General features: G+C 33.8%; 1 protein-coding gene across 1 annotated transcript; it reads right to left on the bottom strand.

Moving 5' to 3' along the window:
• Positions 1–4,971: 4,971 nt before the first annotated feature.
• LOC149534105 (7-deoxyloganetin glucosyltransferase-like) lies at positions 4,972–6,880 on the bottom strand. The gene is made up of 2 exons (XM_089805971.1): positions 6,364–6,880; positions 4,972–5,897 (listed from the first exon to the last, which is right to left on the bottom strand). The coding sequence occupies exons 1-2, from the start codon at positions 6,878–6,880 to the stop codon at positions 4,972–4,974; spliced, it is 1,443 nt and encodes a 480-aa protein (XP_089662097.1).
• Between the last annotated feature and the right edge of the window lie 10,269 nt (positions 6,881–17,149).

The raw sequence follows: 17,149 nt of genomic DNA, 5'->3' as shown, positions 1-17,149 counted from the left end.
TAGCTATTTGTAAGAAGTTAGATGTTGAAATCCTGCTGACACAAGGAGATAAAGCAACTACAATTCTCCACCTACCAAAAGTTAGAAGGTTTCGTGGTGGTGTTCATCCATGCAAGTCTGTCATGTCCCCTTTTCAAATAATTAAAAAAGAAAATCTTTGCTAAGGCAGGCAGGCCCAAGAAAGTGAAGTTTCGGAAAAAGGGGGTTAATCTTTGGACACCGTTGGACTAATAAATGAAAATTAGTATTAAAATAAGTTTCATTAACCTCTCTTGGATGTGAGTTATAGTTATGCCCTCTTTTAAGGGGTTTGGAGGCATTTTGGGCTCATTCCAGAACTTGATTTTTGCTCATTCTTTGTTATTCTTCAGAGGCTGCCAAACCTGTGGAGAAGGAGACCCAAGAACGGGAGTTTGTAGGTTTCCAGGGAGACCCAAGAACAGGAGTTTGTAGGTTTCCAGGAAGGCTAAGGATGGGAGTTTGAAGCCATTCCATGTGCATGCTCATACAGAGTTTGCCTTTGTGCTGAACAGTGTAGATTTGTGAGTTTTCGGGTGTATTTTTGTATGAGTTTGGTATTTACAGTTGAGTATTTCATATCAGTTTGGGTTGCTGCTGTATATCAGACTTTTAAATGTTAAAATAGAGCTGAATATATATATTGGGACGTGATTAAACTTCTGAGATAGATTATTAGTGTTTTTGTGGTGTTTCCGGGCATATTTTGTGCTATTTCGGGAGCCCGATGAGCATAGTTTTGGTCCTACATTTTCAAGCTGTTGTGTAAAGGCTATACGGATCTGGAAATGTCAATTTGTAGGCTGTTATGCTGCTGAAAATTATGTAAAAATTTCCACTTTCAGATTTATTAAGAATTGGTGAAGCTGTGAAGCTTTTGGCACAATTTCTGGCATACCCGATTTGGGGTTTCTTGAGAAATTTGGAGGATCTTTGTGATATTAGTTGTTTGATCTTAAAGATCTGATTAAAGGTTGGAAATATCATGTAAAAATCAGAAAAGGGACATTTCAATGGTATCAGAGCCATGATCTTTCCAGCCTGAGGGTTTGTAGAAGTTTGCAGAAGTTTGCATTTCAGTTTTAACAAGTACCCAGATCTTGCATGTCAATTTTGACAACTACCCAGATCTTGCATGTCATAATTTGGTGGTTGCATGTTGCTTCTAATTAGTTGCATGTCCAAATCTATGGTTTCATGCTACTTCTAATCATTTGCATGTTAGTTCTTGGTGAATTTGGTGGTTGTAGAAGTTTGCATGTCAGTTTTGACAACTACCCAGATCTTGCATGTCAGTTTTGACAACTACCCAGATCTTGCATGTCATAATTTGGTGGTTGCATGTTGCTTCTAATTAGTTTCATATCCAAATCTATGGTTGCATGCTACTTCTAATCATTTGCATGTTAGTTCCTGGTGTTTGAAGAAGTTATATCCTATTGGAGTTACACTCTACTTTATCCAGAATGGACAGGTATAGTACAGAGTCTCAGAGGGAACGATCTTGGACAATTGATAGCCAGAGTCAAAATAGTAGAAAGGATGGTTATTTAGACATTCGAGATAAACTTATGAAAATAAGCCATGACATGTCTAAACAGTTGGTTGAGCACCACCGTATAAATGACATGTTATCTGACCCAGCTAAGGTGGATAAGTTGACTGGATTTCTATTTGGCAAATTTTCTCACAAGACAGATGACATAATTCCCAAGAACTTGCATGAGGAGTTTGAGAAACTAGCTGATAGCCAGGTAGAGGTCTCAGATTCTACTCTGCCACAGGAGGTGGTGGGAAAGGATATCACACAGATTGATAGTAACAGTCAACTTGATACTCAAATTGAGACAATTGTTTACAGGTCATCAAAGGGTGATGCCACAGGTATTCAGGATGGTATAGTTACAACAGGCAGTGACTACAGTGTAGTGGGTTTAGATGAGGATTATGAGGATGTTGTTCTGCATGATGGTGAGATACCTGGTGTAGATGAGCAGATATTGAGCATTCATGACTTTTCTGAGAGAGAGTACCAGGCACAGTTAGATGCTTCATCACATGAGGTTGAGGCTAGTAGTACTTCACATGATTTATCCCTCCAGCTGAAGGTGAGTGAAGACAGTATTGTCACTACGTTATCTCATCATGACAGGTATGTGGAGTTAGTTGGTATTGGTCATATTACTCAAGTCAGGATTTTGCTTGAGTTACCAGCTAATTCTAGTTTACAGATATGGACTCGAGATTGTTATATTGGCATTTGGGATTCAGTTGACTGGAGATCTTTAACACTTTTTGGTAGCAGTGTTTGTTTGGGTGCTATCATGGATTTGATTAGCAGATTACACAGTGTTGTCTTTTCTTGTGCCAGTATCTTGTCTGATGTTGGTATTAGTTTTTATACACCAATGTTGGGCTTTGTTCATATATCCAGTCAGCCATACTTGCTGGAATATGTTGATGATATTTCATATTTGGCAGTGTGTATAGATGAGTCCCAGGATCATATTGGCATTGATGACATCCAGAAGGATGCAGTGGGCAGTTTTGAAGACTTAGTTTCCTTGGGTATAGAGGAGTTGGACAGCAATGCTAATGTTTTTGATACTCCGTATGTTGATATGAGCTTTAGATTTGATTCACAGGATATGGATGGTAATACTCTAGAGACTAGTAACTTTGAGGATACTCCTTTAGACAGTGCATCAGAGGAGGTTTGTAGGAGACAGTCAAGCCAGTGCCATCATGTGTCTAATCAGTTGAGAGTTAGTGACCAAGACATTGCTATCACTTGCCAACATTTCGATGCTACTCGTCAATTGTTAGCAGTTTATGGATGGGGTTCTCCTACTAGTGATGAGCAGGGAGGCAGTTATATTTCCTTGACAGAGTTCCACTCTTTATGGGAGGCTATCCAGATTCTAAGACAGGATTATATGCAGTTGGTAGCTGACAGAGATTATCTTATGAAGTGGGGCAGTACAACATATGATGCATTGTTGGCCAAGGAAGATGAGGTGAGTGAGCTTAAAGTGTGGATTCTCCATACTTGGTACAGTTTCATTCGAGAGGGTTCACCATTGTTGCAGAGTTGGATTGTACATTCCATATAGGCCAGTGGGATGTGTTGATGGTATTTACTGTGTTGGTAGTTTGATTTGTCCACTTTACTTGGGTTCTGATGTTCTAAGAGTTTGTGCCTCATGGGTTTTTGATTGTGGTAGTGGTGATTTCGGAGTTTGGTTGAGCTATAATTGTCAATTTGATTATGGATTCCTCTTGGTCATATTGCAGAGGATATTGCAGGAGCCTGTGTTAATTGGTAGTAGTATAGTTCATGACTACATTTGGGATCCAGGTGGATTGATTGGTTTATTGTTCATCCATTTCTTGAGGACAAGCAATGATTGGGAGGGGAGGACTTGTCATGTCCCCTTTTCAAATAATTAAAAAAGAAAATCTTTGCTAAGGCAGGCAGGCCCAAGAAAGTGAAGTTTCGGAAATAGGGGGTTAATCTTTGGACACCGTTGGACTAATAAATGAAAATTAGTATTAAAATAAGTTTCATTAACCTCTCTTGGACGTGAGTTACAGTTATGCCCTCTTTTAAGGGGTTTGGAGGCATTTTGGGCTCATTCCAGAACTTGATTTTTGCTCATTCTTTGTTATTCTTCAGAGGCTGCCAAACCTGTGGAGAAGGAGACCCAAGAACGGGAGTTTGCAGGTTTCCAGGGAGACCCAAGAACGGGAGTTTGCAGGTTTCCAGGAATGCTAAGGATGGGAGTTTGAAGCCATTCCATGTGCATGCTCATACAGAGTTTGCCTTTGTGCTGAACAGTGCAGATTTGTGAGTTTTCGGGTGTATTTTTGTATGAGTTTGGTATTTACAGTTGAGTATTTCATATCAGTTTGGGTTGCTGCTGTATATCAGACTTTTAAATGTTAAAATAGAGCTGAATATATATATTGGGACGTGATTAAACTTCTGAGATAGATTATTAGTGTTTTTGTGGTGTTTCCGGGCATATTTTGTGCTATTTCGAGAGCCCGATGAGCATAGTTTTGGTCCTACATTTTTGAGCTGTTGTGTAAAGGCTATACGGATCTGGAAATGTCAATTTGTAGGCTGTTATGCTGCTGAAAGTTCTGTAAAAATTTCCACTTTCAGATTTATTAATAATTGGTGAAGCTGTGAAGCTTTTGGCACAATTTCTGGCATACCCGATTTGGGGTTTCTTGAGAAATTTGGAGGATCTTTGTGATATTAGTTGTTTGATCTTAAAAATCTGATTAAAGGTTGGAAATATCATGTAAAAATCAGAAAAGGGACATTTCAAAGTCACACTTAATTATTTACCAAATATGCTTGAAAAATGCACAATGCCCGAAATAGTTGTGAGGAGACATGACAACAGAATTAGTGGATATATCATTAATAGTCAGAACCAAAGAAATTTTTGCCTTTTGGCTTGAAAGCAAACGGTCATGCTATAGTAATGATATATTATATAAAATTGATGACTTATCATACAAGACAAAAATATTGTTGGACCGTATAATATAAAAAGTAATTGTGTTTAATTCTTGATTCTCTATATTTCTTCGATTATGTGTGATTACAATTTGCAATTTTAGTTTTCATGTGATTTCAAGATAACTAAATTTCAGGAAAACCACGAAATAAAGAACATGTAATTATGAACTTCACAATTACATAATTACACAAAATAAAACAGTATTACAAAAGAATGTTGTTTCAATGGATTGGCAACTTCAACTCACAAGCATTTGACCTATTTCTCACTCTTCCAAATTATAAAATTTCTCCCTGCATTTCAACTCTGTTTTCCCACCCTACGACATTATGAACATCATACATATGACAGATACTATGACACTTTGCTACTATAATTTATTCATGACTAAAATATTGAGAAATCAATTAGAGTACATCTAAGTGTTTTTCATGACGTTTACGAACGTTCTGTAGTTGATGTCGGACGAGCCCCCTTCTTTCACCGCAGTCCTCGCCATATTCTTAAGCGTACTCATATTTTCCCTTATTTCGTCACCTTCTTTACTATCTAATAATTTCTCAACCGTCTCCTGGACCTCACGTTTATGTATAATCCCTTTCTTATTTGCATTCAAAGCCAGTCCGACTCTCCACTCATCTACAATAAAGGAGCTATCTATAAACTGGTCTGCAAAATAAGGCCAGCAGATCATCGGAACGCCCATGGTGATACTCTCAAGTGTTGAATTCCATCCGCAGTGCGTGACAAAGCAGGCCACAGAAGGATGGGATAACACTGCCAGCTGTGGCGACCACGACACAAAGCAGCCAACATGTTTGGTGCGCTCCACGAATCCTGGAGGCAGCACGGCAGGCTCTCCATTCAGAAGATCACACCGCAAAACCCACAGAAATGGTCTCTGAGTGGCCTCCAATCCCAGAGCAAACTCCTCCAATTGTTTCTCGCTCAAAATAGCGAGGCTTCCGAAGGCAACATATATCACAGACTTGGGAAGCTGTTTGTCCAGCCATGGCAGGCACTCCACTTCCTCTGTCCACAAGCCCGTGCTCATTTTAGCATTTGATGTCCTCTCACACTGGGTCTCAAGATATTGTGAAGGAATTAAGGGACCTATGGGATAGATCTGATCTTCTTTTGCAAAGGACTTGTGAATTAGGGTTTCTAGTTCACTCACAGTGTTGGTGATGAAGAAGAGCCCCTTTGCTCTTTCAATACATCGAAGGGTCATAAGGAAAAGGAACTCCTGGTCTTCGCTTCCTGGAAGAAGCCATGGAAGCTCACTAGAATGGATTTGGGGCGCCGAGGGAACATATTCTATCATACGATTTTCCTTAGGTATACCTGAAACCACAAAAACAGAAGCCAAAATCTTAGAGCAAAAACTTTAAAAAGAATACCTTGTACAAATATAATAGTGTAACATGCGGTTTGAGGACAGTCAGGGACAATCTCAAGGGGAGGATGGGGCTGTTGTATAGTATACATATAGAACATGAAATGCTAGTTATGAAATGATATTTGAGTAGAACATACTTGAGCATAATAAAATTGCAACATGAACTAGAATCATTGAACATTCAACATAATAACATATTACATACCAAAAATTAATATTCAAAAATTAAAAATCAAATAGAAAAATTCAAGAACCCATAGCAACATGGTTGCCGAATGATGGAGGTAAGGATGCTTGCATACTCAAGCCTAACGTGGAAACGTCTCGAGGACTTCGAAGTTTGAGAGGGAGGGGAGGTGGAGTTCCCATATTACACTAATAACAGTACACGAAATGAACAGGGTTTCTTACCGTTGGAAGTTATTATTCCGGAAGAGATGAGAGTTGGAGCATGATAGAAGGTAGAGTAAGAAGCGGTAAGCGCTGTCCAAAACACGGCTTTGGATACATCCAAGTGCTTGGTTGCCTGTAATACCCAACAGGCAGTAACCAAGTCTACAATAAAGCATGTAACATCAAGTCCCTCCTCCTTCTGGATCTCATCAATTAGTTTACAAAGCAAAGGCCCACACTTGGTCTCCATTGAACTCGCCATCTTGGCAAACTGAATTCGGCTCTCGTGAGGATCTAAGCCATCTGAGATGGAGAGTAATCGAATACCGATTTCTTGAGCCTCGCTGACTAAGCCCGACTGGTTGCTGCTATTAGCTCCAACCATGCGTTGGTGTTGATATTCTGTGTTCACAAATATAATAGAGAATCCCTCCTCGACTGCAAGCTTCTTGGCCAGCTGAAACATGGGATTTATGTGCCCTTGCGCAGGGAACGGGACCATAAGAGCCAGGGGCTTCTTGTTCATACGACCCATTTCTTACCTCGCCCTAGAAAACTATAGAGCTAGGAAGAAATTACAAGAATAAAAAGAATACTAACGGTAAGAATTGAAGAGTAGAATGCGTTATGTTGCTATATATAAGGCCTTCAGCACTCTATGAAACAAAAACATATATTGGATACTTCGGGACACACTGGAAAGGGTATCTTTAAAGGGTCCAAATTATCAAGACAAGCGGATGCCTCGTTCAAATCGAGACATGAGATCTGGGGATATTGGAGAAAATCTGGACCGGCATTGCCGGCCGAATAGCGTATGCAGCCAAAATTGCATAGAGAGTTGAGATTATGAAATATGCAGGTAAGGTTCTCGTTACTTACTAAGTAATCATAGTCGATGATTTGTGTTGCTATTGAAAATATCAAATACTAAAAACACTGTGTTGATGTCCACTTATGTGGCACCTATGCTTTTGTCCCTTAAAACTTTTATTATTATTTGTAATAGGCATTCAAAAAGTATCTAAACATAAAAACATAAGACATCTCTTAATCAACTGTCATATTTATAAAAGGGAAAGTAATCATAGCACAATGATTTATGTTGCTATTGAAAATATCAAATACTAAAAACACAGTGTTGATGTCCACTTATGTGGCAGCTATGTTATTGCAGAGAAGCCTCTTATAGTGTTTAGCTCTTGTCCATTTAAACTTTTTATTATTATTTGTAATAAGCATTTATGTAATAAGCATTCAAAAAGTATCTAAACATAAAAACAAACATAAGACATTTTTACAAAAAGGAATGCCTCTATCCTTGCTCGTTTTGTTTCGTGAGAGAAAATTAAGGGTTCTTTCTCGGGAAAACTGCCTCTCCCTTGCACTTTTGTTGCTTACTTTGTGTCCATCAAAAATTCCTTGTAAAGAAGACTTGTATCATTGGATTTATTCGTCTAGATGCTCTTCTTTTTCGTCTCTTTTGGTTGAAGGCGAAATGGAGATTTACCCTTAACATATAAGATTTATTATGTTATGTATTGACTTTTCTGATGATAGATAAAACACTTGTATGTAAAGTTCACACTCTATTATTAGGGTGAGATTCCATTATCTTTTCTTACATTTTGAATGTATTTCAATCTATGATGCTAGTGCTATATTCTTGAAGGTGATCTTGGTATCTAAGAAATTTACTTACTTCTATTTTGATTACATTTGATAGAATTTAATAATAATAGTTTTCTTTATGATAAGTTATCTTATAGGTTAATAATAGATCTTGATCATAGTTGGTTAATTATGAGAAATTATTTCAATTTATAGCAATATTTTGCTTTTGAAAACTTAGAGTCTAATTGTTACCTTGGAATTTCATACATAGTCTTCCTCTATTTGGTGAAATAATTATGATTGATGTAGTTTGGGATAAGACCAGACCAGTGACCAAGAAAATAAATGAGCAATCAAATAGGTGAGAGCTTTGAAACCATAATGGATGGTTATTTTGAGGACTTCAAACCAACGATGAAGAAAAAATTCAAAATACCTAAGTTAGTCCTTGAACAAAAATATGATCACTTAAAGATTTTTCAAATTATAAATTTTCATATCAAAAGTCTCTCTTATTTATTGGAAAAACTTATCCCTTTTTATGTAGTGATGTTTTCTATTTTACCTTTAGTTGCTCAAGATCCTATTAATTTTTTTCATTTTAGTTTGTCCAATTATGGTGTGCAAATTGTACTTGCTTTTTCCTAAGGTTCAAATTTGGATAATTAATCTTATTGGATCATTGTTCAAAGGAAAGAAAAGGGGAATTTTGAGCTACATCCACTATTACATGTGAAACCTTTTAATGAAAATTCATGTAGATTTGAAACAAATGCTATATTGGATTGATATTTTGCATTATTTTCTTTTCTTTGATTTCTTTATGCAAGGTTTTGGGCCCTTTTGATGCACTAATTTCTTAATAAAAATAAATCATTAGAAATAATTTTGTACTAGTATTTATTAGTAGCCATAATATTATATCAGATAATTTATATTCAATTTATTTATTATATTCTTTTATTATTTGTCATGTCAGTCTGACTTGATTCTCTTAGAATAAAATATTATTTTGAAAATTCTTATTATTTTTTTACATATCTTACATTCTTGATCAAAGAAGCAATCTCTAAATTTTTCCCTCTTGATCAACCTCAATCTGATAAACAATACAGAGTGATAATAAATAAATCGTGCAATAATATACAGCGAGATTTATATGACTAATAGTTTTGTTTCACTTGACCAAGAAGGAAGCCATCTCAAGTAATTATCTTCTTCTAGAATACTTCAAATAATTATTTTTATTAAGATGGAAAGGTGAGTGCACTGAACAGAAAGATAAAAATCATAGTATAGCTTCAACCCTAAGAACAAGACTTGGCCATTATAGCCAAGTTGTGCATGTGCTTCTACAATCTAACTAAATTATCACAGAAATTCATTAGAGTTTTATCCATAAGATAACTTCTAGTACTACTATCTATTCTAATCTTAATATTTTCTTTTATTTTAGAAAATTCTTTAAAACTATAATATAAAATCTTCATTCTCCTAACAATAGGAATATATTGTAGGTGAACAAAGAGGAGAAGGACCTAGGAAAAGTCACTAAGACCACTTGATCTATCTATGGGGTCCTAGTTGAGGATTGGTTAAAGACCATCCTAGAAAAATTAGTTAAAGCAGAAATGGAGGATGTGGACAAGGATGTGCCAAAGAAGGATGATAACTAAGGGCTGGAAAAGGGTAGCTACCCCTGTGTCTTTTGTTTGTTTTTTTTGTGTTTATGATTATGCCTATGAATGTAGTACTCCACATTGTCTTTATGTTTATGTCAATTAAGAGGATTTATAGCAACGATTTTTATAAGGGTTGTTGTTTTATTTTACAGTTTTTTATGCATATTAGTTTAAAGACTGATAGTATTGTTAAGCTAACTATAGATGTATATTATTTTTTGAAGTTTAAAGCTGGTATTTCCTAGTTGATTGAGAGGTGACCTCCGGCTGATTTTTTAGCCTTTTTGTACTTTAGGGTCGGGCCCCCATCTTGTTGGCTATTATTAATTACTTTAAAAAAAAAGAAATAAATTCATACAAAGTCTTAAACATATGATAATAAAAAGAAGATAAAAGACAAAACCCAAAAATTGAAAATTTATGTTCAATAGTAACTTCTAGAAAATATCATATAGAACTACTAGTAGCCTCCCTATCCTTGGTGAGGTGGTTAAGATATTTCTTCAATTTATCCTTGTCCTCATCCTCCTAATTCTCATGCTTATCTTCCTAGTTGCATCTCTAGCTTTGGGTTCTTCCTCATTTTGTTCTTTCCTGTGACCACTCCAAGAACTTCTTTGTTCATAAGACAATCTTGAAGCTATAGATTGATATGACAATTAGAATGAATTCCTCCATCATGATAGAGTTATAAATGACCCACTCTAAAGAAACAATTATGTTCTCAAGGGCTTTAATGTAACCCATCATTTTTCCTTCATTAAGATTACTTTTCTTCTAGGTCTCTTGATTAGGTTTATCCATCCTAGCTTCCATAGGGGTAGGGGAATTATAATCTATTACTCTCATCTCTTCTTTGAAGTTTGTAGCTGCAATAGAGATCTCCATCTCTAATTTTATGAGATAGAAATATATTTTATATGACTATTATGGTCATCTTTAGCTGAAAGATATATTTATGATTATATTTAAGTTAATATTGTGTAGAAAGGCATATGTCATATGTCATACAAGGTGGCATGCCTATGGAAATGTGAAGTATTAAATATGTGGAAATATGAGGGGTCTTAGTTTTGGACTCAAAGAGACTTTGTGTGAAAGACGGAGAGCCTTCTAAAATCTATTTATATAATTTCTTGGTGTATTGTAAATCAATCAAGCAGAAAGTCATGTACTTCCATATTTTATGATCACTAAAAGATATTTTGCTAGCATGGCTAGGTTTTTGCCTTTGAGAGGAAAGGATTTCCTAAGATAAATATTTTTGAATCTTTTGTATATTAGTTTTATTCTTCTTTGTTGGTGGTTATCTAATATATAGGCTAAAACATTAACATGAAATCAGAGCTAGATTGGATAACAACAATAAGAAGTTATGTAGAAAAAGAAGCTTCAATATATGCTATGATTAATGTTTCTCAAGCTTTTGCAATTTATTATTATCTTATTAATGATCTCTAGTTTGTTTTGACATGAATGCCAAGTGTCTGATATATATTTTTGTTACTGTCAAAGTCAAAAGATTGAAAGACTAATCTAGGGCATGGAAAACCTTTACTTGTAAGTGACGCTTCGTGCTTATGTGAATAAGAACATGTCAAGATTCATGTATCTAGACATGTGGAAAACTTATATTCTTATCCTTTTCTTTTCTTTATTTGGTACACAGAGCTCAATCAATAGGCTCTATTGTGTTTTGGATGTGATAAAGACTTTGCTTTTGTTTATTAGGCATGAAAAACTTGGAATCTAGGAAATCTATATTTTTTATTCCTCTCAGAAAATATCCTCTTCAATCATAAATATTGGAGATGGGGAGATCCAAACAAAGAAAACATGGAAGGAAACATGGGTGATGTGTCAACTACTAGAGATTCACAACTGTTGGCAGATATTAATTTCTCCACTGGCTCGTCATTGCTCCACCATTCACAGACTACACTTTTTCATCAACAATAGACAAGAAGTCGTCCTTAGTCATTCAGTGTCATTCAACCAACTACTTCTAGCTATCATATTTAATGCAATTTATTAATATTATATTGTGTGGACAACTAGCCATCTAAACATTTTGTAATCTATAAATTGAATGTATTGAGAATAGAACAGCACAACCCATTTTGGGTTTCTCATATCTCTTATGATTTCTCCCTTGGTTTCTCTTTCTTTTCTTGTTTAGTGTTGTGTTATATTTTTCATCATGGTATCAGATCTAATGGTTGATGAACCAAATAAATGATTTCTATTTAGTGGAGCTTTGAACAATCTATTCTACTGAATTGTGAGGTGTTTTATGATCTATTGTGGATCCAAATTCAGGCACTTATGTTATTTCCAAAGTTGAGAATACTAGTAGAATGCTGCCCAAAATATTGGTGCATTAACATTGTTGAAGGTGAGCAGCTTGGAGTTTGTGTGTCTTGGAGGGTATGCGCAATATTATTTTCTACAATTAAAGGACAGAGGTGTCTATTGCTGATTTGAATAAAGACCAAAAAGGTGTTAAAAAATCTAGAGAGCAAGAAGAATCTGAAGGAGTGTTGATTTGAAATGTTGCTTGCCATCAAGATCGTTAGCAGGTTGTAGAGCACCTCTGTGCAAGTGGGAGTGCCAGATGTGCATACACATTTCTTCTTTAAAAAGAAAAGTGTGAGTGTATTTGATCGAGTTGTTGGAAGAAAGATGAACAACATTTGAATGGTAGTTTGTTGATGGTGCAACACAGTCTTAGAATGGTGTATTGTGAGAAGAAGAAATCAAGAGACTATTATGAGAAAGAGAGAAGCCATGAAAAGAAGGAACCTACACTAGTACAAAAACAACAATATATTACTAAATAAACTACTAAAAATTGTAGATATGTGATTAAATTTGATCACATGACCAATGGTAGTTTATTGCCAGACATTTATCTCCCAACTAAATTTATGACTAAACTATTTTAATCATATTGATTAGGTCATTTAGTCATTTATTGTTGTTACTTGGTAGTTTATATGGTAGCTTATTTGGTAATTTTGGTAGTATATTTGGTAGTTGATTGGGTAGTATATTTGGTAGTTGATTTGGTAGTTGATTTGGTACTTGATTTGGTAGTTTTTTGGGTAGTATTTATGATAGTATATTTGGTAGTTTATTTGTAGTTTATTTCGTAGTTTATTTGGTAGTATATATGGTAGTATATTTAGTAATATATTTGGTAGTTTATTTAATCATTAATTTAGTCATATTAGGGCATGATAGAATTGAACCACCATCCTCCTACTTATAAAGTAGGTGCTCTTCCATTGAGCTAGTACCCTTTAAAGAATAATGCAAAAATTGACAAATTTGTCTTTCCAACATGAGATCTATTATGATCATGCACACTATAACATGATATACTCTTTTTAAAGAACAATTTTTTTAGTTATTATGAAAAACAATAATCTAAATCTTTATCAATAACAATTCAAAAATTTTAAATTCTTTTGTTCAAGTATTTTAAAATAATATTTCATGTCAATTACACTTCTCTAAATTATTGTAGTGATAGACTCATATAAAATATAATTTGGAGCACTTTGGCCACACACAAGTATTTGTTTCTTATGCTAACTTCTCAGAAAAAAATAAAAATGATTATGTAATTTATGTTAAGAAAATAGACCTTTGCATTAAATAAAAATATCAAACCCCATTAAAAATCACATATTAACTATGAAACACAATCAATTGAAATACTCACCCATTAAAAATCACATCTTAATTATGAAACACAATCAATTGAAATACTCACTTTTTAACATATGGAGGTGCCGAAGGATCAAATATTTCCTCTTCCTTATGCTTAGGTGGGTGGTAAAAGTGTTCATTACACATGATGTTGACATTTATTGAACCTTAGTCTACAAACAATATAAAAATAGGAATTTGATAAAAATAAGGCACATGGAAATAAAGTTTTATCAATGATCTATAATTAAGTTATTCCTAGTAATAGGGAAAGTTGTGCCAATTCATAAATGTAACAAATAACTAAATAATATGTTTATAGTAAATTGCTTTAAAAAAACCTATAACAAAATGAAATAATGGACTAGTAAAGTCTGGTGGGCAATGACTATGCTTCACTTGTTGATAATCCCTATTATAGGATAATCCCCAAAACCATACATTGATGGATCCTCAAATGGTTGATCATAACCATAAACTTCATATCCTTGACCATAATGTAATGTCCCCTTTTCAGAGCTATATTTGAATGATAATAAAGCCTAAATACAAAGTTAAACAAAAAAAAATCAAATATAATTATAATCATAATAATAATCATGTTAATCAAATAAATAATAATACACTACGAAATATTATTATTCAAATTATTATAATAAACAAAGAAAATATTGTTAATAATATTACATAATATAATTTATTATTACAAATATGATTAAGAAGTAACATATAACATAATATTATGAATCATCTATTTTAAGATGATGAATAGAACTAAAATAAAATCTTAAATTATGATTATAATCTTATCCCAAGTTAATATTTTAATATTATAGATATAATAATAAATATAAAAAAGTATAACATATCATTATAAATAAAATAATAACAAACATCAAATATGATAAAGCTACATGTACTTCGTCATGATGCTTTAGAGGGATATATATAGAAATGTGATCACGGATTTATTCAAGTTGTAAGTGATACATCTAACAAATGGTGTGCAAAGATCTTTATGAATTCAAAGTGTTATCTACAAGGATAGAATAGTAAATACTATATTTTCTATGAGAAATTAGAAATTATTTGTATTCACATGTTCTCTAGTGTGGCACAATTGGTTACATGCAGTATCACTTGAAAATAACTTCATTGAAAATCTATTATTCCTACTGTCAGAACATCTTCAACAAATTTTTCCCATCTTGCATATTTGTTGAACAATTAATAGAATTTCTATTTAATGTATTATATCAAGATTAAATTTCATATGAGAGATCTAGTAAATGAAAAATGGAGATTATAAATATCAAGTTATATTTAATTTTTTTTGGATTTGATGTAAGTCACCCGTTTAAAATTATCTTGGATGACACAATGAAGGTTTATCTATTTACTCCATATTCCTTAAAAAATTGATATTTGTTACCAAAATTGTTGTTGTAAGAGTTTTTTTTCATTTGAATATTGTGGCAATAGTCACTATGGTTAATTTTTGTTTTGTTGATTTTGTTATAATTTCAGTAGTTAGAGTATGCCCTGTATATAAGCAAGGCATGATTTATGGTTGTTATATCTAGAATTTATATTGGGTTGGCTTTGTTCTATTTACTATTTTCTTGCAACTTACTACTAGCTTGCTTTATAGAAACTTTGATCTATTGATGTTGACAATCATTGTTATAATTACTTTAGTTTCAATTGTTTATTATTGCTAAAGCTATTAAGGAGTCCTAAACATGCTTTGGAAGCCCCTTCCTTTTTTCATGTTTCTTATTGTTAATTGTTGTTGTATTGATAGGGGTATATTAGAGAAGAACCATCCAATCCTAGCCATTGGGTTGCTCTTGGGACACTGCAAAAGAATCGTTCCCTGTCGTTGTCATGGAAAAATGATTTAAGAATCTGTAAAGGGTATTGTTGACATGGAACAAAAAGTTGTCAAAGTGGGAAATTTTTTTGACCAAGGCCATAGGTGAATGTGCTAAGAAAAGATCATAGACTCTGTTGAGGCATTGATTGGATCATATCTAGTTGGAGGCAGTCTTTCTATTGCTCTTGAGTTCATGAGCTAGTTTAATACATGTAGCATATGAATCTAGGTTAGTTAATATAGCATTTGAGTATGCATATGTCCATCCCAATATTATAAGTAGAATAAATATATACATGTCTGAACCATAGCTGAGATATGTTTTCAACAATAAAGCTTTATTGGTAGAGGCTATTACACATGCTTCACAACCAAATTTTGAAGGAGGATTCTGTTACTAGGTACTTCAAGTTATGCACATTATAGTATTTAACATTTCAGTAATTATTTGAGTGTAATGTTCTTTTCTAAAGCCAAGTATCAGTCTTCTCTATGTATTTAGAGTTGTTAACAGATATGGAAAGGTGAAATCAAGGAAAATGAATAGGTAACTAAAGCAAGGGTCCTTACAACTATAGAAGAAATTATTTCAAAGACTAAAATGATATTTAAAAAATTATCTAGGTAACTGACTGACTAGCACACTTGATTAAACATTTTATATGCACTTTAAGTAAGTTGATGTGTTGCATCTTCGGGGGACTTCAACAAAATGAGAAAAATTGAGCAATGTGTGATCTAGATCCAACGCTAAATAGAGTTTCTTTTTTGGTAGTAACTTCTTTGGATCATTATCACGTAAAAATGTAAAGTATCTATCTATGAGCTCAAAATCCTAAAAAATATTTACATATAAAATGGTTTCAGTTCCAAAAACATATAATTGAGTTTTATTTGCTAAAAGATCAATGTAGAGAATTATACAAGGAAACTTTAAGACTAGTTGTATTGTCTATAGATAATCAGTTTGTAAAAACATTTAAGAAAATGTTTTTCTTTAAATAATTAAGTCACAATTCAAGGTTTTTTTTCTCATAGGGATCATCTTGATCTCAAAAGGATAACAAAAACTTGGAAATAAATTCTGCATTGGTATATTCTAGATTGGAAATGTGTTTGTTAAGCTACTTCTTTTCCTCTGCCATCAGAGTAACCCCATGAAAACTTTAGAAGGTCTCCAGTACAGGACATCAACAATATCCTCATCCATGTCCTACCTCGTCTAGTGTGTCTAGTCAAGAAGGTAATTGAAGTATTCCTTCACCTTGACATCCACAACACTTCCTTCTAGGTATATTGTAGATTGTATCATATGATCAAGGAATTGGGAAGACATTTTCATCTAGTATAGAGATCCATGTCACCTTAAAGTTGTTAGATAGCAGATGTTGAGAAATGGTGAGACTTGAAAGCTCTGAGCCAATAATTACCATGCTTTCGTCCCACCCTATTCAGATATAGTAAGTGACACCTCTTTAATTACTGGAGCAGCTCTAGAATTGATATACTCATGGATGAGAAAGAAGCTATAAGATGAATTCACAAGGCCCCTATGCTGGGACCTATCGATTCCAAATTTCCAAGGCATGAGAAGGATAACAAGTCAACAGTAGAATCTAGAAAAATACATAATGGAAAAAATTACCCATGAATTAGATGTTTTTGAATGTGTAGGACATTGTATACATTGGGAAGAAGTACAATATGGCATGAGAAGTTGTAGACCCTAAGGTGAGTAAATTATTTATAGATGTTGAAAAATGTTCATTATCCCAATTGGATTTTTGTTTGGGGAAAATAATGATAATTGAAATGGTTAAAGTTGATGGTCACTGGTAAACCGATGAATATCTAAACATAATAACAGAGTAAATAGAAATAGAGTCTTGACATATGTGACTATTCAAATGTGACATTG

The sequence above is a fragment of the Cupressus sempervirens genome, chromosome 10 (assembly GCF_028749045.1).
Source record: "Cupressus sempervirens isolate cs-2001-9-10 chromosome 10, ASM2874904v1, whole genome shotgun sequence".
NCBI lineage: Eukaryota > Viridiplantae > Streptophyta > Pinopsida > Cupressales > Cupressaceae > Cupressus > Cupressus sempervirens.
The sequence above is the reverse complement of the archived record's forward strand: the minus strand, read 5'-3'. Positions and strand labels throughout refer to the sequence as shown.

What these genes read in the sequence shown, in the direction of transcription:
- LOC149534105 (XM_089805971.1), bottom strand. Translation starts at nt 6,880, where the DNA reads ATGGGTCGTATGAACAAGAAGCCCCTGGCTCTTATGGTCCCGTTCCCT. An exon ending in CGGAATAATAACTTCCAACG is followed by an intron (nt 5,898 to 6,363) that starts GTAAGAAACCCT and finishes TTGTGGTTTCAG; the next exon opens with GTATACCTAAGGAAAATCGT.